General features: G+C 30.7%; 1 protein-coding gene across 6 annotated transcripts in view; it reads right to left on the minus strand.

The window, feature by feature from the left end:
- Positions 1-26,636, minus strand: part of LOC140061062 (DNA repair protein RAD51 homolog 2-like) — a 138,227-nt gene that overhangs the window by 96,639 nt on the left and 14,952 nt on the right. For all 6 annotated transcript variants that reach the window (XR_011847398.1, XR_011847400.1, XR_011847399.1 and 3 more), the window contains exon 7: positions 23,716-23,899. Coding sequence is in view for 3 of the 6 variants with exons in the window: in XM_072107477.1 (XP_071963578.1) it covers positions 23,716-23,899 (184 nt within the window). In the remaining 3 variants the exon portion in view is untranslated. The remainder of the gene's footprint in view (positions 1-23,715; positions 23,900-26,636) is intronic.

Consider the following 26,636-nt stretch of genomic DNA (forward strand, 5'->3'; position numbering starts at 1 on the left):
TCTGTAGACTCTCGTCTTTGTACAATTCATGTCTTTTAAAAAATAATTCTTTAGATATCTTTTAACTGTAATTTCTCTCAATTTAAATGTATTATTAATGAAATTATTTAAATAATCTTATTTACATTTTGTATATACTTATATTGGCTTATATATATAGTTTAGTTATTTTATTTTCAACCTGTTATTGGTGTTTTACACTGTTGGCTTGAAATAGAGAATACAACATGATGGCCAATAGAGATTTTTTTTTGTTTTCAAATCAGCCAATCAACCACACATAGCTGTCAAGTCAAAAATCATTCTATGCACACTCAGTAGCATTTATACTCCTGCACAAAGCTACTGAAACTTATATTTAATACAGAAATTTTACTCAGGACTACTGAAACAAACACTATTCAATTATAAGCATTTGTTTCGTTAATAAATTATTCTGTTTTAAAATTTTCTTTCATAATTCTGTATTATAAAAACAATTTTATCTGGTTTCAGTGTACAGTAATAATAGATAATAGTTGTTCAATATAATTATGAACAATTATATTTTAATCAACGCAAAATTCAGAGGAAATTCTGCAGCTGATAAGAATAGCTTCGGTATTTTTTATAATATATTCAGAAAGCTAACATCAATTTATTAACTGAAAAGTTACGGTATACCTTAATGATTTATTTTGACGGAAAGAAGAGGAAATAGAGGAAACGCAGGTGAGAGGTAGTATGCCGTAAGTAATCAGGAAGCCTAATTTCTTCAATAGGGAGTTTTTGATTTGCATTCACCAACCTAGGAATAAGTCTAGTTCAATTATTTCAATTCATTGCGTGCATGTAGGAAAGTTGCGACGTGCTTCGTTACTTTATTCCTTGACATACTTTTGGCGGACTCTAGGTTTAGGCAACGGCATAACAATGTCGAAATCAAAATCTCCCTATTTGTTCTTTGAAGTATATCTATGTCTATACAGTATGTCAAATATATATATTGGGAAGCTTCTCACATTCATTTTATAAATTATATTGCTTTTTGTAACACCTGGCGGGAAGCAAATCACATCATCGCTATTTCAAGAACATTTAATGTTATCATTTTGACATATCTACTATTCAACGGCCTTGAGAGGACACTTTTTATAAACCTGTTTCTCGTTCGTTCGCTGCAAATTCTATCTAACTGTTTCAAGAACACTTTAGGTCATACACATAACTGAAGTAAAAACATTTAAATGATTCTTTATGTCTATTAGAGGATATAAAAACAAAGAAAAGCAATTGCAAACCATTTTGGAAATAAATGTTATTTTTAATTTGATTTGAAGATAAGCAATTGCTAACATTGCTAGATTTAGTTATATTTTTCACTATATTTTATTATAGAACATTATTTTGTCTACAAAATATAAATATTGGAGTGGAGCTGTGGCTTGGTGGTTATGATGCTTGGCTACCAATCTAAGGTCCTGGGTTCAAGTCCTGTCATATGTCAGGGTTTTTTTCTCATGACAATTTACAACTCCACTCCCAAAGACTTAATAATAAGTCTTTGTTTATGTAGAGCATCTTGTGTATATGTTTGTCTTGTGAAATTATTAAATAGTTTATCCATCCTGTAATTGGCGGGTTACTCGCTGTTGGATGAGTATGAAATAAAAGAGTATGAAATAAAAATATTCTATACTTTATTATATTTTTGTAGACAACTTTATAATAATGTCCTGGATTAAAATAATAAAATAAATAATAATAATAATAATTAATATACAGTACACGTGTTCTAAATTTCAGTATGGTTTTACACTTGAAAGTTATAAAAGCATAACTGTTAAAAGATTAAATAAAACAAATGACAATAAAACAGTAGGAAGAATGTGAAAAGATTCTGCTCACATTGATATTATGTCCATTATGCTTGTGAAATAAAATTGGTTGCTAAATATATGACAGGGAGAACTGGATAGTGGCTTTACATACTGTAGGTCCAAGTACAATACAACATGATGGCCAATAGAGATTTTTTTTGTTTTCAAATGAGCCAATCACCCACACATAGCTGTCAAGTCAAAAATCATTCTATGCACACTCAGTAGCATTTATACTCCTGCACAAAGCTACTGAAACTTATATTTAATACAGACATTTTACTCAGGCCTACTGAAATTAATATTAAATACAGTGACAAGTTGAGAGCTCTGCAATTAATAACATAATCACTTAGTAAACAAACACTATTCTATTATTAGCATTTGTTTCATTTATAAATTATTCTGTTTTAAAATTTTCTTTCATAATTCTGTATTATAAAAACAATTTTATCTGGTTTCAGTGTACAGTAATAATAGATAATAATTGTTCAATATAATTATGAAAAATTATATTTTAATCAACGCAAAATTCAGAGGAAATTCTGCAGCTGATAAGAATAGCTTCTGTATTTTTTATAATATATTCAGAAAGCTAACATCAATTTATTAACTGAAAAGTTACTGTATACATTACCCATGGAGAACTGGATACAAACTTTAAACATTTAGAAAGCTCTAGGCATTAGAAATACTTGCAATATAAAAATACATAAACATAAACAAATTATATACAAAATCAAGTCGAATGCTGCCCAACATTCAGAAAGTAAAAAAAAAAGGGGAAAAACCTATTTTCCCATAAAAAGCGGTGAATTATTACTCACTAAAAGTCTCCATTACTGTTTTTGTCCTGTTTCCGGTTCCCGTGTTGTCCTGTTTTTTTTTTCAGTTTCTATGGGCTGCCTTATACAAGCTTCGCTTTTTAGGAATGTTGCCCCTCTTATTTTAATCATATTTACTGTTAATTTTTATTTTCTATGAAAGACAAGAAGAGAAATAAATGTTACTTTGATTGATTGATTGATTGATTGATATATATAAAATTGTTTCAATTAAAATTACAACGTCCATGATCTGGATTCTGAATTGTACATGTGTATCTGGTCATACTATTTGTACAATATGTTGGCTGGAATGGAAGATTTGTCAAGGAGAAAATGTGATAAAATCTACAACCATGTGCTTGACCAGGCAGAGAGGATTATAACATTTTAGGTAAGGTTTGTATTATACGTAACTAAAATCAACTGATTAAAATTGTTCTTTTATCTTCAATGTCTTTCTCAACAAAATAAAGTTCTGTCCACACTATCAAACTAGTTTGACAAAAAAAAAATGTGATGTGCCCAAATATGGTAGTAATATGACATCATATTGTCCATATATGTGCACATCATATTTTGTTGTCACATAAAGTTTGATAGTGTAGACAGAGCTTAATAAGAGTAACACTCTATGTCATGCTCCATGATTTTGCAGAAATTGAGAGTAAAATTAACCCTGTGATCTTCAGGGTGTACATAATATCATAAGTAAATAAAAAAAAAAAAAAAAAAAATACCATAAAAATAATATATGTACTGTCTGTATATAAAATCTTTACAGGTTATACTAATATTATTTTATTTCTGCAAATACATTTATTATATTTCTTTCTTAAAAGAAAAAGATGTTACATTATATTATTTTACATTTCTATTCAGTACGACTAATTTTAACAACTAAGAACAGATTACCTTGCATATGTATGGTACTTAGATTTTTTGTATCATGGCTTGATATATCAAGTTTTTAAATTTGAAATTACAGTGAGCATGATACAAATGAAAGACTTGATTATCTTATGACGATACTGTTCTGAATTTGACATAGCTACGCAAAAATTGGGTCGGGTGACATTAAGCAATCGTTATCAGTAATATTCATCTATTTATTTGCTAAAATTCATGACAAGTTTTTCGGTCGATAGAATAAAAAGAGCGAATGTTATGTGCTTTTATTACTCCTAGTCGTATACAGATTTTGGTTTCTTTTGTATGGTACTAACTTTAGTAATAGCGATAATGAATAACCAGGATCATATTTGTATATATGACGATGACTGTAAAAGAAACGTTGAATACATAGAACTGTAAATGTTAATTAAGCTATATACACTGCCATGAAACACAATAAGGACGTCATTTTAAACGGCGATAATGATTTACTGAAAGAGAGATATTGACAGTGATGATTATTAATAGTCAGATATTCTATCAAAGAACTAGGCATTTCAAGAATCAATATGACTTGAAGGGAGAAAGCTGGTTTCCCGCTGAAATTTCCCCTGGACATTTTTTCTCCTCCCCCAGCCTGAACATTTTCTCACCTTTGGACATTTTCTCCCCTCCCTCACCCTGGACATTTTCTCCTCTCCCTCACCCTGGACATTTCCTCACCCTCCCTCACCCCTCACCCTGGACATTTTCTCCTCTCCCTCACCCTGGACATTTCCTCACCCTCCCTCACCCCTCAACCTGGACATTTTCTCCTCTCCCTCACCCTGGACATTTTCTCCCCTCCCTTTTGCATTTTCTACCCTTACCCACACTGGAAATATTCCTGGACATTTTCTCCCCACCCTTGACATCTGGCATTTTTTAATTTGAGTTCAGTTTCAATTCAAATAAAGAATTCGTATGCAATATCTGCAAACAAAATTATATTTTACACCAAAATAATTTTAATTGACATTAAAGAGCCTAAAAACTGCCATACTACCCTAAATTGAGAAAAGGGCTTAACTACATTTTTTTCGAAATTGAGATTTTTGTCTTATTTGACTCTTGAATTCACCAGTCTATAAATATGAAATCATTATCAATAATTGAGGCTTACAGTATCTACAAACACCGATAGAAATAATCTGACAAAAGGCTTCAACTACAGCGATTGACCAAGCAGGAGCATGATGAATATATAATGAGGCACATTTATGTTCTCAAAGCTTCTTTCATATATAATTTATTTCAACTAAAGTTACTAAAATGTTTTGGTAAATTTTGATCAAAAATCAATCAAAATAACTGCGTGTGCCCTGTTTTCTAAGTATGTCCCGCAATTGTATAGTTAAGTACCAATAATTTTAGAAAAGGCTTTATCTGAAATTTGACGCCCCAAAATAATAAAAAGTATAATTTAAAACAATGTCAGATATTTGTTATTAATGTACTTCTTAAATATGTTCAATTGGAAATAAAATACTGCATGAACTTTTGTAATGAAAAACAAAAACATATTTTAGGCAAGTACTCAAAAGTAGATTTTTGTAGAGAAGCCCTTTTCTCAAAGTAGGGCAGTATAGTTCTAGTTTTTGGGACACACTATCACATTTCTGGGACACACTAAACATTTACTGTATGTCAAAGTTTTACTTTGCTAATTCAAGGTATTCACAATAATGATCAATGATACAAAATCCATGATGCATCATGCCTACAGAATATGATGTATAGAAAATCAAGATTTATGGATGCTAGAAATGTACATATTATGAACAGCGTATATTTTGCATTACAACTTTAATTCACACGGCTCTAAATCTTTATCTTTTAAAAGCTACATCAATATATTTTCATGAAAACACAGAAGCAACTAAACATATTAGCTTTTTTCTCATTTTAAGTACGTATCATATTATCATATTTTTTTCTCGTCTGAATTAAGAAATGCTATAAAGATGGTTTGGCGATTCCCAATAAACAGAATTTGATGGCCTAAAGTAAGCAAGTCTAAATTCCCTAAGGCTATTGTCCAATTATCTATTTTACTGAAACAGAACTAGAGAACTATTACACCGAGTCTAGCCCTACTGTCATCAAATTAGCAAACTTTAAACTGTATCAGCGAGAAGATTAAGTAAAAATAATTGGGTGTAGATGTCAAAATACAGTATGAATTTTACTTTGCAAAAAGGGTTAAAGAAAAAAATCTGCCTCAGGTTTGTGATGTCTGTAGCTTGTGCCATCATGTCTGTTTCTGTAGGCAGACCCATTAATCTTATTACCTCATCTTTCGAATGAGATGTTTGGCTGTTGGTCCTGATTGCATAAATTCACGTAAAACATTAAGATGTTTTATACAAATTATCTAAAAACAAAAACTAAAAAATTCACCCAGACAGATGGTCTATTATTTTCAAACATTAGCAGGGATTCGTTTAGAGAAGGTAGACTGTAATTTAACAGACTGACAGACCGCAACGGTTATGTTACACGGACGGAATATATGTTGCACTAGTCGTCTTCATTTACCATTCCAAAACCAATCGATCAATAATCTTTTATTTCTAAATGTTTAAAAAGGGTAAATATAAATATGTATGTTCTGAACATTTTGACACCAATATCAACACTCTGTGATTTGCAGTTACGTAGATATATAAACATCTTGCCATATATGTCAAAGGTCACAAAATGGAATTTCCGGTCATGTTTCAACAAAATGTTCAAAAAGTGTAAATATAAACATATATATTTTGAACAATTTGACACCAAATACAGCTGTCTACTACAAGCGGTTACCGATTTTCAAAAATTGGCGGCCATCTTCTTTAACGTCAAATTTTGAACCTTTGCGGTAGTCCGATTTTGGTAAACTTTTGATATATGTTTTTTGAGACCATTTTTTATTGTAATTCATCAAAAAACATTTTCTTGCAATTTTTTTGGGGTAATTAAACAGTTTGACTCGACTATTCAGCTTAACACCATAGAAAACACAAACAATACAAAAGAAAACAAAAGCATCAGCAAAATTCAAAAACTTAAAACACTCTCAGTATCATCATCTGTGTAGAATAAAATACAAAAATCTTTTATAGCATAAAAAACCATATAAAGATACTAACAATTTGACATATACAAAAGCATCAGAAAAAGTATTAAAAACATTATACTCTCAATATAATCATCCATGTGGAATATAGCTCTGAGCCTTTTAAAGATGACTGGACAACAGTATTGACCAATTTGTTCTTTTAAACATGACTGGACAACAGTATTGACCAATTTGTTACTACTCTGTTCCATTCTACACATGAAACCATAGCATGTTTTCCTGTAGTATTTTTATTTTATTAACAAAGCCAGGACTGTTTAAAGCACCTGATTGGTCCTAACATTGATCAAGGGCATTCTTTCGTCCAGTGCCCACCTTGACCAAAGGAAAGGCATAAGCCAATACGTCTGAGGCCCCAGCTCCATATAAAGCACCCGATATTCCCAGATGGTCTCCATTCCAAGCTCTAACCAGGCCCAACATTGTTTAACTTCGGTGATCTGACGAGAACTAGTGTTTCAACATGATAAAGTCGTATTCATAAACAGAGTTCCTTGTGAAAAACATCTGTGCCGAGATAAACCTAGTAAAAAATGAAGGCTCACTAATATCTTGTTAGAACAGTGTGGTAAGAAAAAAAGTGGACGAGCTAATACATACTGTCTCCTTTTGGAGGGACACCACTTTCCTGTGAATTTATAAAGGAGCAACAAAAATGATGTTTTACCACCTGGCCATAAAAAGAACATGTAATTCTCCACGAACATAATACTGTATTTTAAGCTCCGTCTACACTATCAAACTAGTTTGACAAAAAAAGTGTGATGTGCCCAAATATGGTAGTGATATTCCCACTTTAAAGACATCATGTCCATATATGGGCACATCACATCACATAAAGTTTGATAGTGTAGACAGACTTTAATGATACTGTGCTGCATTTTAGAAAATATCTGTGTATATGTTTATCCACTATCATCACATCAATTAAAAGCTGATTATTTTTACCAGTTTTTAATCTAAAATTCCCATTTCCATGAACACGTTTTAAGTGGTAATAAAAAAATATCTTTAAGTGGATGCTTAACATTTACTTTATAGCCAAGGAAATCGGAAAAAAAAACCTCATCGATTATATATACTGTACATAATTAGAAAATAAGATAATATTAACTAAACTTGATAGGAAAAATATAAAGAAATATTGTAAATAAAACTGAAAATATGAAGAAGTTCATTTAGTAACTATTCATATAAATTTACAGGCATAGGAAAACTCCAAAGCTCTGTCTACACTATCAAACTTTATGTGACAAAAAAAATGATGTGCCTATACCATGATAAAGTCATATCGTATCATATTTGTGCATATCACTACCAATATAGTCCCATTTTTTTGTCACATAAAGTTTCGATAGTGTAGACAAAGCTTAAAAGAATCTCTATTAAAAGAACATCTTTGGGACCTAACAAAGTGTCCCTCAAATAGGAGTGTCCTCTGTATAAAGATGTCCGAATGCAGAGATTCTAGTGTATGGAACTAATTATGAACCAAAGTGTACCTCTAATAGGAGTGTCCTCTGTATAAAGATGTCCGAATGCAGAGATTCTACTGTATGGAACTAATTATGAACCAAAGTGTCCCTCTAATAGGAGTGTCCTCTGTATAAAGATGTCCCAATGCAGAGATTCTAGTGTATGGAACTAATTATGAACCAAAGTGTCCCTCTAATAGGAGTGTCCTCTGTATAAAGATGTCCCAATGCAGAGATTCTACTGTATGGAACTAATTATGAACCAAAGTGTCCCTCTAATAGGAGTGTCCTCTGTATAAAGATGTCCCAAAGCAGAGATTCTAATGTACAGTATGGAACTAATTATGAACCAAAGTGTCCCTCTAATAGGAGTGTCCTCTGTATAAAGATGTCCGAATGCAGAGATTCTACTGTATGGAACTAATTATGAACCAAAGTGTCCCTCTAATAGGAGTGTCCTCTGTATAAAGATGTCCCAATGCAGACATTCTACTGTATGGAACTAATTATGAATGAAACGCATAGAAATATACGATCAATCTTATACTATGCATTATTATAAAAAAGCTACGAAAAAGTATTGAACCAGAAATCTTCTGCTTTAATATATATATGTAAATTCATATCTATACATTTTGATTCATATTTAATACAGGTTTGGTAATCAATATGTTTGCTTGTACCATCATATGATCATGCTTTATTCATTGACGTGTAGAACTCTCTTTTCGGTTTAATCTAATATCCTACAGTATATATTTAATTTATCAGCCCCTTTTATGCATTTTTTAATTGCCATTTTACAATAAACATCATCAGTATCATTATTATGATATTTTCAAAGAAAATACAAATATACTACAATGAATAAAACTAATTTTAATATTACCGTAATAATTAACATTCTTGGAAATTTGTCTCGCAGAAAATATTTTGATACAAGTACTTTCGAACGCAAGTCATAACTAGGTAATAATATTATTTTATTTCCGAGAAAGATTAATAAGAATTTGCTTTACTATTTGAATTGTTGTTACTCATTACAAAAATGTGTACTATCGATATAAAATTCCGCGGAAACTTTTGATTTCTTATACAGTATAATGAATTCATGTTTTGAAGCAATGTATTGAATTATACAAAAATATTTAATACAAAAATGTAAATTACAGACTTTATATAACAGTATTATCATAGATATGAATTTTGAGCATAATTTTTTACATAAGCATTTCTTGGCATATATATTTTCAATGAATTATCAAAGCTAGGCTAAATTTACATCGTATGCCTCAGGATAAGATAATACATTAAAACACTGTCCAAACTCATTTACGCAAACCAATCAGAAACTTGAACAAATCCTAGAATCTGATGAAGTATATATGGTATGTAAACCTCGGTTTGTTAGTAATAATCTAGCTATTTCAAACATGCATTATTTCTATTAATATGAATTGTAAATAATGATAAATTAGGAATACAATTATGAAATGCTTTTAAAGTGTGATGCTCAGTCTCTCTTTAATATAACGGTACTGTTGAAATGAATGTACACTAGAAGTCATGTGATCATAAAGACACGAGAAAAAATGATATTAAAACCGGCCTCATCTTTTGAGATGTCGGAATGTGAGATCACTGAACTCAGACCCTAACACACTCCTAAGATTTATTTATTTTACATTTTCAACATTTATCTCTAATATTACATAAGGTAAGTTAGTTTATACGATATATATAAAAAATTCCCATTCCGATTTTCTGCATTTGGTAAACTTCTACACACCAAGATACAAACAGCTTACCTACAGAACCCCTGAATGTGATGAGGAGTGCAAATTGTAGCACACCTGCAATACCATTTAAACCCCAGGAAGGTCTCCACCTCCCCCGTCTCCTAGAGCAATTTGTAGCACAACTACAATACCATTTAAACCCCAGGAAGGTCTCCACCTCCCCCATCTTCTAGAGCAATTTGTAGCACAACTGCAATACCATTTAAACCCTAGGAGGGCCTCCACCTCCCGTCTCCTAAAGCAATTTGTAGCACAACTGCAATACCATACCCCAAGAAGGTCTCCACCTCCCCCATCTTCTAGAGCAATTTGTAGCACAAACTGCAATACCATTTAAACCCCAGGAAGGTCTCCCCCTCCCGTCTCCTAGAGCAATTTGTAGCACAACTGCAATACCATTTAAACCCTAGGAGGGCCTCGACCACCTCCCGTCTCCTAAAGCAATTTGTAGCACAACTGCAATCATTTAAACCCCAGGAAGGTCTCCACCTCCCGTCTCCCAGAGCAATTTGTAGCTCAACTACAATACCATTTAAACCCCAGGATGGCCTCCACCTCCCGTTTCCTAGCAAGGTCCTAAGCCAAACACACTTCAGCCATTTTATTAAGTCGTTCACACCATTTTAAATCTTGGTAACTATGCCGACCAGAAGCGGCAAATTGTTCTTTATCCCTCTTCAGTTGATAGGATGAAATTAAACCATTTAAGATAATTATTGAATCACTTTAAGTTTAATTCACGTCAGAACCGCTGACTCTTCACACGTCAAGGTCTAAATTTGAATTTTAATCAACTGTTTTATTTTGCACAAAATAATTATAAAATTTAACAGTGTGTAGCCGCCTTCAACCTAACACTACTGTTTGTGTTGATTTTTATTTCAAACATCTTAAAAAAGGGTAACCCTTCCAGTTTAGCTCAGTGGGTTAACTGGTATTCAGAGGCCCTCTAGAATCATAGACAGTGTTTATATACATATAAAATTATCTTCTACCATTTTAATAAACTGGTTGGAATCTTGATGGTAACACCTGCTTCAGGAGAACGCTGTCTGGTTAAGACATTTTCTAGAGAGTAGAAAACATTCATGCAAAATTCATAATAATATGCACAATATTAATGGTATAATATAAAGGATCGTGAATTCAGTTTTAATTCATTTCAAATGAATAATTTTGGCTAGACAGTTTTACGCTTGATAAAAAAAAGGAGGCTGATGTAGAAATCCTTCATCATAGTTCTTTAATAATTGATAATGATTCTTTATAATTCATTCATTAATAATTGCTTTAGAACATAGTATGATATTCAACAAAAACAATAGACTTACTGCAGCCATGTAATATATTTCATTAATATTTAATAGTTATAACACAGCAATCACTGACATTATAGGTTACATTTGCATCATATGCCATTCATTATTAAGTCTATTCCATGGTAAATTTCTTTATTTAATGATTCTATTTAACAGGTTCTATTATACACAGCAACTTATTAGAATATTGTGCAAAGCGAACTTGCATGTTAGAAAAAACCTGCAAGGTGTGCTGTCTATAACTTTGTACTTTGCGGCAAAAATCGAAGCACTGACACTCTCACGCAATGATAAGCAGGTTTAGTATATTTCGCCAGACATTTTATAGTGCATTAACATAGCAAGTTTCAAGGTTAGGACTATATCTTAATACATTACGTTGTGTGGGATGAATATCTACGATGTTGAATATAAACTACAATTATAACATAGTTATGAATAAGTAAAATAGGAAACCTTTGACCTATATTTAATCGTATGAGTGGGCGTAATAGACAGATCAATGGATGAAATATCATCCCGTCAAAGAGTTTTAGGCTGAAAACATGACGTTGATAATGTATTATAGATATTCTGATATTGGTGTTACGCAAGGCATTACTTAATGTAAATGATTATACTATTATTATACCCATATACCCATTAGAACATTCGTCGTCTCCTACAATTTCTATAATAAAGGCCATGTTTATTGATAATGAGAGATTATTTTAAAAACACTAGCGAAGTGTGGTTGGTATTAAAAAGCGTGTGGCAAAACCTGTACAAACAGTAGTAAGTTTACATATGAATGAAGATAGAAAATTATGTTATAATAAAGATGGTGATGACATGGTTTTTGTGGTGAGAAAGATGATGATATCATATGATTATATCATTTTTTTTATGAGATGGTGATGATATAATCATGATATAATGAGGATGATATCACATTTGTTGATGAGATGGTAATAACATTGTGGTGAAAAAGATGATATGAAAAGGAATATATCATTTTTTTTATGAGTTGGTGATGTCATAATGATGACGAGAATGATATCACATTTGTTGATGGAATGATGATGACATGATGGTGGTGAAAAAGATGATATGATGAGGATTATATCACTTTTTTATGAGATGGTGATGATAATCATGATATAATGAGGATGAAATCACATTTGTTGATGAGACTGTGGTAAAAAAGATGATAGGAAAAGGAATACAGTATATCACTTTGCTATGACTTGGTGATGATATAATCATGATGAGGATATCACTTGAATCTATCATTTGAAGATTAATGATAATAATTAAATCTATTTTACAGTTGGTGATGATACATTGATGATGAGAATGTTATTACATTTTTTGATGAGATGGTGATGACATGATGGTGGTAGTAAAAAAGATGATATGAAAAAGATTATATCACTTTTTTATGAGTTGATGATGATATAATAATATGAATGATATCAAATTTGTTGATAAGATAGTGATGATATATATTTATTCCCTTTGGAAACACATGGCTCACAAGCCTAACTTTACTAGTGTTTATTAGCCATGCAAATCTATAATGAATTGTATTTTTCAATAATCTTCCTTTGGATTTATAGTGTCTAACATAACATATTTATATTAAAATTGTGTTTCAGTTTTTATTAGAAGAATTACAAGAAAGACATAACACTATAAAGCTGTAATTCAATTTTAAAACAAACTATATACATTATATCTATTTAATAATATAATAATTGATATTACTTTTTACACTAAAAGAATTTATGATCAAATAGCAAAATATCCATACTGCAATCTAACAATTTCGATTTGCATTGCAAAAAATGAATAATTTAGACGAATAAGATTTGATACACTAGCGATTCGATATGCATGATAAAAAACATATCCCCAAGTGGTTTGTTAGGCTACATGTATGCTATGAATTTTGGAAACACGAATATTAAGAATTTGCTGATTCAAATCGAAGTTCAAAACAGTATAAAGAATAGTATTACATATTTCATATTTAACTGGATGCAGATATTACGTATACAATTTCTTTAGAGAAAAGGGTAAAAATATAAAATTACTGTTCAGTTTTAAAAGTATAAGAAATAGTATTACACATTAAACTGAACACAGATTTTGTAGATATATAAAAAGGTACACAATAATAAATGTGTAAAAATGAAATATCATTTATAATTAACACACTAACAAATACTATAGTTATAGATCAATAAAAAATAAAGTAAAATGAAAATTCTTCAACTTTTAGCAGATTTTATGTATTATGTTTGTTTTTTTGCTGTATTTTAACAACAGTTAATTGTGATACTTTTGCGAAATATTCCTGTTCAACCTTTTACGTTATGTTGTAAGATTATAAATCAGTAAGTATAGTCTAATTCTATACATAACAGAACTTTTTTCAAAAATGTGTTGCAAGCCAGAGTAGAAAATACAAATCATTTCAACTGTTTATGAGATTGTTATTAAATGTTTAAATTTACTCCAATTCATTTGCCAGACAATTACAGAAATGTATGTATGTTTAATAAAAGAGTAAAACGAAAGGCTTTATTTTTTGTTGTGTATCATTTTAACATTAGACCTTTGGTAGACATACAGGAGACTTTGGACTTTGTCCATTATTAATAAGACATTTTGAAAATTATTCTTCAAAGATAAATCATTTGAAAATTATGTCTGTATTTACTAAAAAAAAGAGACACATAATACAAGGTTTGAAAAAATGGAAACACAAATTGTACACATGATGAAAATAGTCGCAAGAAATGACTGTTATTACTGAGGTCAAGGTTAGGCCCTGTCTGAACTAAGCACTGGATTAACATAAGCCATATGTAAGGTCGTATTACAGTACTCCCTGACTAAACTAATCAGTGGATTATTAACATGACATGAGCCACTTGCTTCACTATTAAGATCTTATCCGGACTAAACCTGAGACAACAATTCAAACATGGCATTCACATACAAGTACTGTAGCTACCAGACTCTGTGAATGGATGTATGCATGGATTAACATGAGCCACTTGTTATGCTACTGATAAGGTCTTTATTTAGACCTACCCTACATAAAAACTGGATTAACATAAGCCACTTGCTACATGCTACTTATAAGGTCTTATTGGGTCCTGTCTAAACTAATCACATGATTAGCATAAGCCAGCTTGTTTTAAAATGCTTAAAAAGTTTTATTGAATGCTTATAAGATATCAGTCTCACTAGCTTAACATAAGCCACTTACTGATCTATATATGAACCTGCATACAAACTAAGCACTGGATTAATATTTAAGCTACTTGTTACATGCAACTTTAAGGTATTATTGGGTGCTGTTTAAATTCATCACTTGATTAATATAAGTCACTTGCTAAGGTTTTGGTGGGTCTAAACTAATATCTGGATTAACAAAAGCTACTTTCTATGCTATATTTTTATAAGGTTCTGTCTGAACAAAAGTACTAGAAGAATGTTGAAGTAAAGAAGCAATGATGTGTATTGTCTGAACTGACTTGGGCTGATAATTTTAGCAATTTTTTCCACGTTGTAGATTTCGTTATCTTATTATTTCATATTAGTTATTTTCAGCATTTTAGAGTTTCCAAAAACGAAAAAATAATGCTTATCAGATATGACAGGAAGATGTACATATTTCATTCTGTAGTATAGCTTAAGGCATATTGCTAAAAGACAGCTAACAGGTGATAATATGCTATTCATCTGAAGATTTTTACAATGAAAAATGTACAATTTACATATAACAGCAACGGCCTCACATTAAACATAAACACTGTTTACATCGTAGTATAGCATCCTGTCTAATATTAATTGATCTAAAACTAATTTAGTCAATAATTTATATACCATTCGCAATGTGAAATATTATACAATATTGGTTTTTAATCTGTAGCTTTTAAACACAATTCACTTCAGACAACTGGGAAATGTCACACATGTCTAATGCATTGCTGTACTGTATAGCTTTCTATCGCGACAGAATCTTGTGGGAAATAATTATGAATAGAGATATTTCATATGCATGGGCGTCAGAAAGGTATTTTAAGGGGTAGGAGAAAGAGGTTTTTAAAATAAGAATTGTTGCCAATATAAATATTTTTATGAAAAATAGTTTTAAATAACCTGTGAACTATCTAAAGAATGTTCCTAATAAATAAGTATCATGTTTTTCACAAAAACTATGCAACCAATTTCTGAAAATTCATGGAAAAAAATATTTGAACAGAATGATTTTTTAATTAAGCTAAGAATTTACTTCAACGAAACTACACCAGCACTGCATTTCACTTTCACCAAGATATTTTCTATCACATCAAACAGCACTACTTTTCACTTTCTCCAAGATATTTTTTATCACATCAAACCATTTACTTAAACCAAACTACACCTACCTACTTATCACTAAATTTCTCCAAGATATTTTTTATCACATCATATCATTTACTTCAACCTACCTACTACACAATTTAATTCTACACACTTTCCACTTTCTTCAAAATATTTTCTATCACATCAACCAAACTACACACCAGCACTACTTCTCTCTTTCTCTTAAATGTCTTTCTAACATAGGACAGTTTGCTTCATAATCAATTTTTTAACACCTCTAAGCTCTCAACGACGAAACGTCTAGAACGAGATGTGAAGAAGTCACTTTTAAGAGGCATGTATTCTCTGAAACGGTGTGAACATTCAATTTCTGCAATTAAATAAAATTCTAAACATCGATATGGTTGTTACTTTATTAGGTTATAAGGTTTCATTTAATCTTCAGGACATTGATTCTTATGCTTGGCTTGACAGCAATTGTGGCAGGAACAAGAGAAATCTTTCTTGCCTAGCTAAATACAGATTTTAAGATAATTATTATACTTGGTAACAAAATCATAAAATTCCAACATTGTGGTATATCATATCATATGCTGCCCAAGTCCAACCGAACCAACATTTTTGAAAACCTAGGATAGACTTTCTTTGGCCAATGAGAAATAAAAACCATTTCTAATCAACTTTAGCTATGTCTACACTATCAAACTACAGTAGTTTCACAACAAATTTGTAATGTGCCCAAATATGGCAGTGATATACATAAATATGGTCGTAATATGACATCATCATGTCCATATATGGGCACATCACATGTCACATAAAGTTTGATATTGTAGACAAAGCTTTAAACCTCTTCAATGAATGTTTTTATATAGTATTTTAAATTGCATACTCTACATTCAGTGAGTTTTCTATAGCACCATCTATCTTTATTTAAGATTTTGGCCCAGTAGTATTTAAAGAATCAATCATAAACCATTTTGAGTTGGCGAGTGGAAAGTTTACATGTAAGTAAACACTTATTATTCAATAGTTTCCTGAAATACATGTTTGAGATTTTACTGCATGTTTCAAATACAGTGAAAAATTTCATACATGACCCTAATACATATAGTCACCAATATTTAAAGCATGCAGGTTTGGTTGGCGAAGATATTGGTATTAGTATTTCGCTGAATTTGTCATAGATACCTTTTGAATGTGTATCTAACCTTTTCGATAATGGATATGTTAGACCACAAGTCAACAGGCAAAAACACAGATGGCTGCGATGTGGTGGACGACATGAAGACAAACTGACGAAGCCTTGATAAATATTAAAGGTAACTTTTCTTTTAAAATAAAAAAAAATGTTGATAAATAAATTAGAATTTCAACGATAACTTTATTTTGAATAGCACAGCAGCAGTACAAACAGTAGTGAGCGAGTCATAATATAAAACCAAACAAAGTAAAAAATCACTAAAAAACAATATCAAAAGTACTACTTCTCTTGCTGTGTTTCTCTTTGTGTCGTTTTGGATTTTGCCCCTTTCTTTGTCAATTTTATGTGTTTTACTTTTAAATTTTATACAATTTAAAAAGTTATCATGTAAAAATCAATCACAATTCAGTTTTACTGTGAAGATTATTTGTAATAAATATACCATTAAAAGGAAGAAAGAAATAAGGCATTAAAAGAACAAACCAAAACAAACAACAAGAAAACTGAAAAACTGTGGTATGTTCTGGATACTTTAAATTTGTAATAGTACAACAATGTTTTTAGTTCTGTTCAGTGAACTTGGAAGGCAAGACGGCATGAGATCTAGCTGGCTCTTGCAATTGACAAACAGCTGATAACTATCAATGACGTGGCTACAATCCTGATATTAATTTTGATAGAAGCTAAAATTGTAATACGTCTGGATATGGATTCCTCGCATAGCAGGATTCCCAGATGTTACAAGTGATGACCCATTTAAAATATTAATTGAAAAAAAGAGTTTATAAAAACATACTTTATACAGATGTTATGCAACTTTGACAAACAATTAGATAAAGCATACTATGGATCAAAAATTTACCCTCTTCTGATTGGTCGTAAGAACTTTACATGACTAAAGAATTGTCCGTGTTTGACTTTCCATTGGAATACTATTTGTACAATGACATCACTTTAGCAACACCTCTTTACAAACAGTAAACGTTTTTTTAAAATGACGTCAAAAACTTCCTCCAAGTTATAATCCAGCAATCTAGGTATAAAGGTCAAGAGTCAGCTTCTGACAGTAATAAATACAAACAAAGAGTTGAAAGAGATCTAAAACAATTTTTTAAACATTTTAATTTAAAAAAATATTTTTTTCACTGAAGAAAAAAATGTTTGAATAAACTTTGACCTTTAGCATAATATTCCTTGTCATGTGATAGTACCCTAGTCAATTTGCTGCGTTTATTTTTCGTAAAACATATTACTTGCTTATGTATCAAAACTACATTTACATTGCTCAACTTTGTTATTCTAAGTTCACTAAACCACACATTGGCGTCATCTAAAAATTACTTCAGACCACAGAAAATGAGGTTCGTTTCTGATGATGACGTCAAAGGACATGTACTTTTTATATTCAGGAGATATTTTCTATTTTCATTCAAGAATTAAAGGGATTCAAAGTATAATAAGTATAATATTAATTCAGGCTTATGCACATAATAATAATTCCAATCCTTGGCAGACTCCACTTACTTAGATGACATTTTGTTGGGTCCTAAAGGTTTCCCCTTAATAGGGATTTGTTTGTATTTTTATTAAACTGTGATTGTTATGATGTATGAATTTTGCATAACTTTTTTTTATATAATTGATTATAGTTAGGACATCTGCATATTAAGCAGAAGTCCGGGTTCGAGTCTCGGTTGGGGAGACTTTTTCTCATTCTTACAGATTTCCTCATCTTTATCGTTTCAAATTAATTAATTAAATTTCAGTATATCACCAGGCGGTTTAGAATTAATGTTATGTGACTGATGTGTGTTTTTATATATATATATATATATATATAAATTATTAAATGAAGAAATTAAATGTTCTCTAAATGAGAATGGAAAATGAATATTATGCTGAGATAATATCAAATTTTTTTTTGACGTGCGTGACAAGATATTGTACATCGTATAGTAATAAATTAATGGTATCGTACAATAATCTTTTCTATTTCATTGTCATTTTAAACTTTGGATCGATATTTTGAAGAAAAAAGAAAGATTCTTCACAATAGATGATTACTGTAGATTAAATTGAAATAAATGGTTATTGCAAACAATTATGAATAGATTGAAATTTCTTTCTTCTTTATTGAATATTAATCAATCCAAAAAAAAAAAGAACAAGGCCAACAGCCATAAGTCGCGTGCTAAAACGCATAGTGATACTGGACCGACAGACAGACCGACCGACCGACATAATGAACTATAAAGTCGCGTCCACGCGATTAAAACACAGTAACTGTTGTATTCTTGTTCATTTTACATCATGTATTCAGAAACTATACACGATTTCCAAATTACAATTTGCAAAAACTAAAAGAATTTTTAAAATGCACATTATGCTTAAAACAACTATTCAATTCCTAAAGAATCGTCAGTCCTATATTTTTTAATGTTTTTTGTTGTTGAATAGGAGATTCTAAAAGTTCAATTGAGGTTTAACCAAACATTTGTTTCTGATTAAATATAAACATTTATATTGTCTGTTTATAAATTTTAATTTTTTTTTCTGTAGAAGCGAATAAAAGTTGGCTCAAGTCAAAGTTTTATTTTATTTTTGTTTTTTGTTGTTGAATAGGAGATTCTAAAAGTTTAATTGATGTTTATTAAAAAATTTTTCTGATTAAATATAAACATTTTATGTTGTCTGTATATAAAGCTTAATTTTTTTGGCTGTGGAAGCAAATAACAAGATGGCCTAGTCAAAGTTGATTTTATTCATCTAAATTTGTTCAGGTTTTGGGGATTTAGGTCAGGATTAGCCATTTAATTAAAACCTTATCAAAAACATAGCATAGACACATTTAAGACCATAAACTAATAGCTTAGTATTAGCCCTAATGAAGGTACTTGACACCAGGCTTTCGCTTATTTAATGATACATAACAGTTTTCTGATACGCAGTTGTTATCATGTTCAATTAAAGGTTTTACGCTCTTAGCGCACAAACATGCACTTGATTATGTTCTCGTACTTAGTGCCGGACAGCCCTGCCAATGAATTTGATTAAAGCCTTGAGGGAGTACCAACAGGGATTCTTGCAGAAGGGCAAACATATCACTTAACACTATCCAAACACTAAAGATACTCAGGCAGCAAACCCAGCCAGAGATGCATATAGGTTCCATGCTAATTGAATCACATACCAGTCATTTTACATGTCTTAATTGATTTACTGGTGCTACTGAAAATGACCAAAATAAACAGTATATTACTTTAAAAATTATAAAAGTGACCAAAATGTTAGGGTTTTGTTCCGCGACACAGTTTTTGCGGATTCTAGGTCCAGGTGATGACCGATGACGCACTATGCATAGTTTCTAGGTCATAGGTCATCAAAAATCAAAAGCTCTCTATCAATGAGAGGCTTTGAACACACGACCTCGGCCACCACACTTGTTATAATCACCAAGCTGCATTTCCCTTATTTTCACTTACAAGCTCAATTTTCTGTTAAAATATACATATACATATTTCATATTTGTGTATAAAATTTAAATGAGCTAATACTTCACAGTAGAATCGATATTTCGTTTTGAGTTGTAAGTAGCCGAAAGAATGCCATTTTAAATAGTCATGTGATTCTTTCGAAAGGTTAAAGATGACATCATAAATATGTACTCATGACCAAAATACATCTGTAATTTAAAACAGTTAATCCACAAAATATAATGCAAAAATATTATTATTATTATAACTGACATATGGGTATAACTTTATTGTTTTGATTGGCTTAATACATTTCTCCATTGAGATCTAGCCATTGAACATGAGATATCCAGTTTTGGTTTTTTTTGGCTAGAAAATTTGGTTTTTGATTGGTATAATAGATAATTACTATACATGAAGGAGGATCATTTTTATCAAAAGCAAAACTGTAAAAATGTACTGTATGAATACCATTTCTTTGAATTCTTTTAGTTTATGTAAACATGGGCATAATTCTATAATACACAGTCAATATTATGACATAAATTGTTGCCTATAATTTCTATGGTTTAATTGTAACATGTGAGGCTGTATCGCAGAGTTTACCTAAGATACAGTATTCTATCTATATTCATCATAACTTTACTTATTTATGTAGAACATCATTATAAAAACAGAATATTATTCCAAGTACAGTACAGCAATAAATATTGATGACTTAATATGCAAAGGAATAATGAACCAAGAATTGAAAGGTATGTTTAAATTTAATATCTGCCTTCAGGTGAGTGCAACAAATGTATTCAAATAAAATCATGCGATAGAATCAGATATTATCTATTGAACTGATATGGTTTTGTTTATTACAGTATAGTACATACAGCACTTTATGTTATGTTATGTTATTTATTTATTATTCAACATTTTTTGTTTTGTTTTTGACGTTATCAAATTTTTATTTTCTTTTAAGTTCTGTTATTTATTTGTTAATTTTGTAGCTTAAGTTAGTTAAGATAAAAGGTACCAAGCTTGATTAGCTTCGGCTATACCTTGGCTACCTTTTGTATTAAATTGTTTTTTTGTTTGATACAATAAAGAAGAAGAAAATATCTTAAAAAATTCTATATTTTAAAAAATACACTTTATGTGGTGATGATAGCTTCTGCAACTACACCAAATACTGTAATGGATCACAGGAAAATTGCTACTACACCAAATTGGACAAATGCTCAAGGTAAAAGAACCTTCAAATACAGAGAAACACAAATATGGAATCTTTTACCAACTGAAACTAGAACAAAAGTAACTGGGAAAAATATTTATAAACTAAAAAATATAGCAACTCTACTGTCATCTAAGTGATCCTACATTTTTTTTTTTAAACTGTTCTGTATATATTTTTTAAATTAGGCATACTATGCTTTTATTTTTCTGTATTTTTATATGTTATAATTTTTCTTTACTTTTATTATTAAACTTGTAACTGGACCATTTTGGAGAGCAGTACTGCATAGAATAAATAAAATACTGTATCACAACACCGGTTGAATGCAATCATGTTTTAAAAATATATAATTCAAAGATAGTATCACATGATTATTAATGTAATTTATCTTTTTTTATGTGTTTTATTGGAATTTTAGAGGCCCTTGAATATCAACTGGTATTATAATTAAATTGTCCAGCTGGAAGGGTTACCCTCTATAAATAAAGTTAAAATAACAAGAAATAAATGTGAAGACGACGTTTCATTTATGTTTTATAGTTTTTGTTGCTGCATTGAAAATTAATATCTAAACTAAACAAATTTATTTTCATTATATTTTTTTCGTCTTGTATATGTGTGTAGTGGTGTGTAATTGAAATTGTGATAGGTTTTGCAACTACACCAACTTCCGATTTTTTTCAGAAAAATGATGTTCGTTTCTTCTGTATTGCTTCATAAGTTGTGTGTAGCATTGTGTAATTTAAAAATTCCCTATTCTTAATTCTTATAACGATGAACTTCTTTAACAAATGGATTTTAAACATGCATCCATTGGGAGACCATTGTACGTGCACTAACCGTACACATCAAATTATCTTAATAAAAAAAAACACAATACTTGAGAAAAACAATTATAAGAAAAATAATTGTTATCCAACCCCAAGATGAAACTGGAACAGAAATGATAAACTTTTGAACTTGTCATGTATATTTTATAATGCCATTTCATTCACGAATATTTAAATCGAGAATGAACTTTAAGTAGAAACATTTGAAATAAATATCGCAATATGTTCGCCCGCTCAAGCAATTTGCTCTTTGTTTACACAAAGTACAATGTACGATGATAAAACAAATATTGCATTAAAAGTTTATTACTAGAACTGTTTAATAAACAGAGGTTTATTGTACACACATATCATATTCATTAGAATAAAAGCCTTGAGCACTTATTGTTTGGGAGGGTTTTGAGAAGGGTGTTTAAACATTCAAGAGGCGATTATTCAAGAGGCGCATATTTAGGGAGGCATTTAATTTTTGGGGTGTAATATGTAACATGTATAATAAAATAAATTTAAAAAATACAACACAATTAATATCAAGAAGTGATAAAATACAGTAAAAATTGTATCAAAATGCTTGGTAAATTTACAAAAAGGACCCATTGACAAAGCGAATCACTCGACAGACAGAACAGATAGACAAGTATCAAATATATGGATAATGTTAAATAGGATGGGGAAATGGACAGGCAGGACCAACTGACAAACAGGACCAACCGACAGACAAGACAATAAAATACATAGGTAGACAAGTGTAATACAGTACACCGAATATGCAACTTAGTAGTAAATGTTATGCATCAATAAACATCAATTCTTAGATGTGAGAAAGGGTTAAGTCTATAGTAGGTCTTTCACATACAAAAGTTACCTACCTCATAACAATCAGGGAGAATTCCTTGTAATTTTCGTTGGTGTTGAATTCATACAAATGTAACCTTGTGTAGGCCGGACAGATGGCGGGGAAGATAATAAGCTATCTTCCCCGCCAACAGACTGACTGACGAAGACAGTACTTTGTCCAGGGACAAGATGGCACTCGTAGGTTTCAAACTTGTGCCCTATCGCACATGACTTTGATACCTTACCATCAATCAAGTCACCGTACTCTAAGGCTGCTACCCGCACGCTAGGACGATAACGATCCACGGTAATTAGATAATCTTTTATTTTTCTTTTAGATTTCTTTGGTTTTATGTAGCAAAAATGCACCTTTATCTATTTATTTTTGGTCGCTACTGGCTCTGAAAAAAACTACAAAGCATCCTGTATTTAATAAAACATCCAATCTTACCGGTATTGACAAATTCTCTGCCAGATTCTTAAGGATTGCTGCCTCTTTAGCTAGAAGGTTGGTTCGTTTTAGAAAGTTGCCCTGAAGTCGGATGTCAAACTCTTTCCTAACAAGAGATGCCACTGAATCAAGGATGATCAACTTGATACCTTTCGTTATCACCTCGTACTCAAATGTTTCAAGTCTAAAAAAATTATGATACATTTGATTTTATTTATACATGTTTGACAATGACAAAATGAAGAAAATAAAAATTGTAAGCTATTCGGGTGTGTTTCTAAAATACTGTTTGTTTTAAAACGAGGATTCAAATTAAATTAATTTGTCATTTGAATATACAATGAAATAGTATTAGCTTGGTGAATAATTGATAAATAATTGAATTATGAGTGAAACATATTTGGATATTTCAAGCCATTATGGTTTGATGGGACTGCCGACTCTTGTAGTTACAGTAATCGTATTACTTTAGCAGTCCCTAGGCCTAGTGTGTAAACATTATTGACATAATTTCATAAACATCTTCATGTCGTACAACTACTCGTAACATTTTTTCTCAACTTTCTATCATCTAAAAGTCGTAGTTAGTCATGCCTCGGGTCACATTCTATGGTCACCGTACAGGTAGGCTACTACATTAGTACTTCTATGAATGGATGACTAGCCGGTGACAATAACGCTAGTTGGCCATACCCAGTACCGTTTTAATTTTACGATCATTCGGGAAACCACCTTACGACGATTCATCTTTTTACATTGTATATTATGTTTTGTTGGTCAAATAAATAAATGAAATGAAATGGCAGACGGAAGCTCTCAGTCTGGTGAGATGTGTGTGGTGTTCTGTAATGTTGACCAGTATGAGATCCAAATGACAAATTTCCGGGATAAAAATTGATTTGGTTAGACTATGGGTTGGTAATGGATCTTTTGAGGGTGGAAAACATTAAAATAAATAGCCCTTATTTTCTATGCAGAAAATATTAAATATTTTATGATCTGATTATTATTATTGAATATTACCCTTTTTCCAGTTTTATTATTATAATTATTATAAATTAATGGAAATTTATGTAAATAATAGGTTCACTTTATGTTATAATATAATTACTTTGTATCTGAGGTTTTACATCTTTTCAAATTCATTACAGACTCTGTGAGAAGTCTAAATCCCCTGGGCAGTTTATTATTTTATGACTAGGTATTTTTAGGTTCTTTGATGAAATAGTAATTAGTAATAGGTATCAACATTAACATGGTACAGTGGATATTATGATAAAAATAATTCACGCTTGACAGCGTAAACATCCATCAAATGAAATTGACAATATGAAAATAATGTTCATATAGAAAGGATAGATTCAAGATACCATATCATTACTTTTATTTATTTATATTTGTATTCAAATATTTTAAAATAATTAAAAACTTTTCCGAAATCCCAACATTAGAAACGAGGTGTGTGCCTTTTGTAAAATGTATTATAGTAATATTTATTTTTCCATCACAAAAGTAACAAAAAACTCACACAACATAAACAACAATATAGGCAACCCACTATATAATTCAATTTGATATGTTATAGAACTTAAAACAAAAAAACTAAAGAGTACTAACAGTACCCTCCCACTCCCTCACATTGACACCCCAAAACAGCATCCCCTTAATAAACAGTTGGCTGTAGTGTCTGCCTCCTTGTTTATTTCAACGGAAAGTGTCCCCTTGTTATGAGTACCCAAAAGAGGTGTTTAATGTATAAAAGATGTATTGTCCCACAAACACATGAAAAATGAAGATTAAATAAATCAGACTTTTAATAGGTTATTTTGAAGTTTTAATAGAGTAATTCTCTTCCATAGAAAAAAAAAATGTTTTAAAATGACGAAATAATTGGCTAATAAATTCAACCAAAAACCCATTGGCTGGCAGCCAATTTGACTATTTTTTGCGTGAATTTCAGTTTTTTTAGGTAATTTTTTCTTGATTCAATTTTTGGTCAAAGTGGATAACTATTATGTAAAAAATTAAAATATTTTTTAATGTACTTTTTCAGGGGGACAATGCATCTTTAAATGAAAAAATGGATAGTATACTGTTAGAAAACTATTATTAGAAAAATACCAGCGATGAAAAAGACAATTTCTAATCTATTTATTAGGACTCGACCCAATGACAATTGGAATTTATATTATTGTAATCAGCTTTATTATTATTATTTTTTTATTATATCAATATTTATAAAGCGTCAATTCAAAGACCGAGGTACAAAATCAAAGGCGCTGGGCATGTTAGTGGTCGAAAAAATGAGTTTTGAGCAATTTTTTTAATAAGGCAACAGAAGAGTAGTGTTTTATTTGTGGGGGGAGTGAATTCCAGAGTGTGGGTGCTGCAAAAGAAAACGATCTATGACCAAAGGTCGAAGTGTGCTATAGGCATTTTGGTATTACGGTAGTACATGTTTTATAGATACTAATAATTTTTTCCCTACCACAACGGGGATTGTTTGACTTACAAACAGCAGGCTAAGTTATTTTTAAGCGCACACTGGCAAATGATGTACACTGGACATACTACAGTCCTAGGTAGTAGAACACCTTTACAACATATAATTATCTCAATTATTAAACTGCAAAATCAAGCGTTATATATTTATTCTTTCAGTTTTTAAATGATACTTTGATTTCAACTTGAACATTCTTCATTGTCTGTCCTTGACAAAATACGTCAAATTGGCAGGGAATGTCTAAAAAATCATATTGTAGTAGTAGTAGTTGTTCACAAAATTACAGCATTCATTTCGAAAAGAAGCTCAGTTAGCATTAAAGTAATCTTGAAAAGAAGCCCACCCAAGATTCCTTTTAAAAAATGAAGTCCATTTATGGTATACCCTTTAGACGTTCATGACCATGCACAATTCTAAA

The sequence above is a fragment of the Antedon mediterranea genome, chromosome 10 (genome assembly GCF_964355755.1).
Source record: "Antedon mediterranea chromosome 10, ecAntMedi1.1, whole genome shotgun sequence".
Classification (NCBI taxonomy): Eukaryota; Metazoa; Echinodermata; class Crinoidea; order Comatulida; family Antedonidae; genus Antedon; species Antedon mediterranea.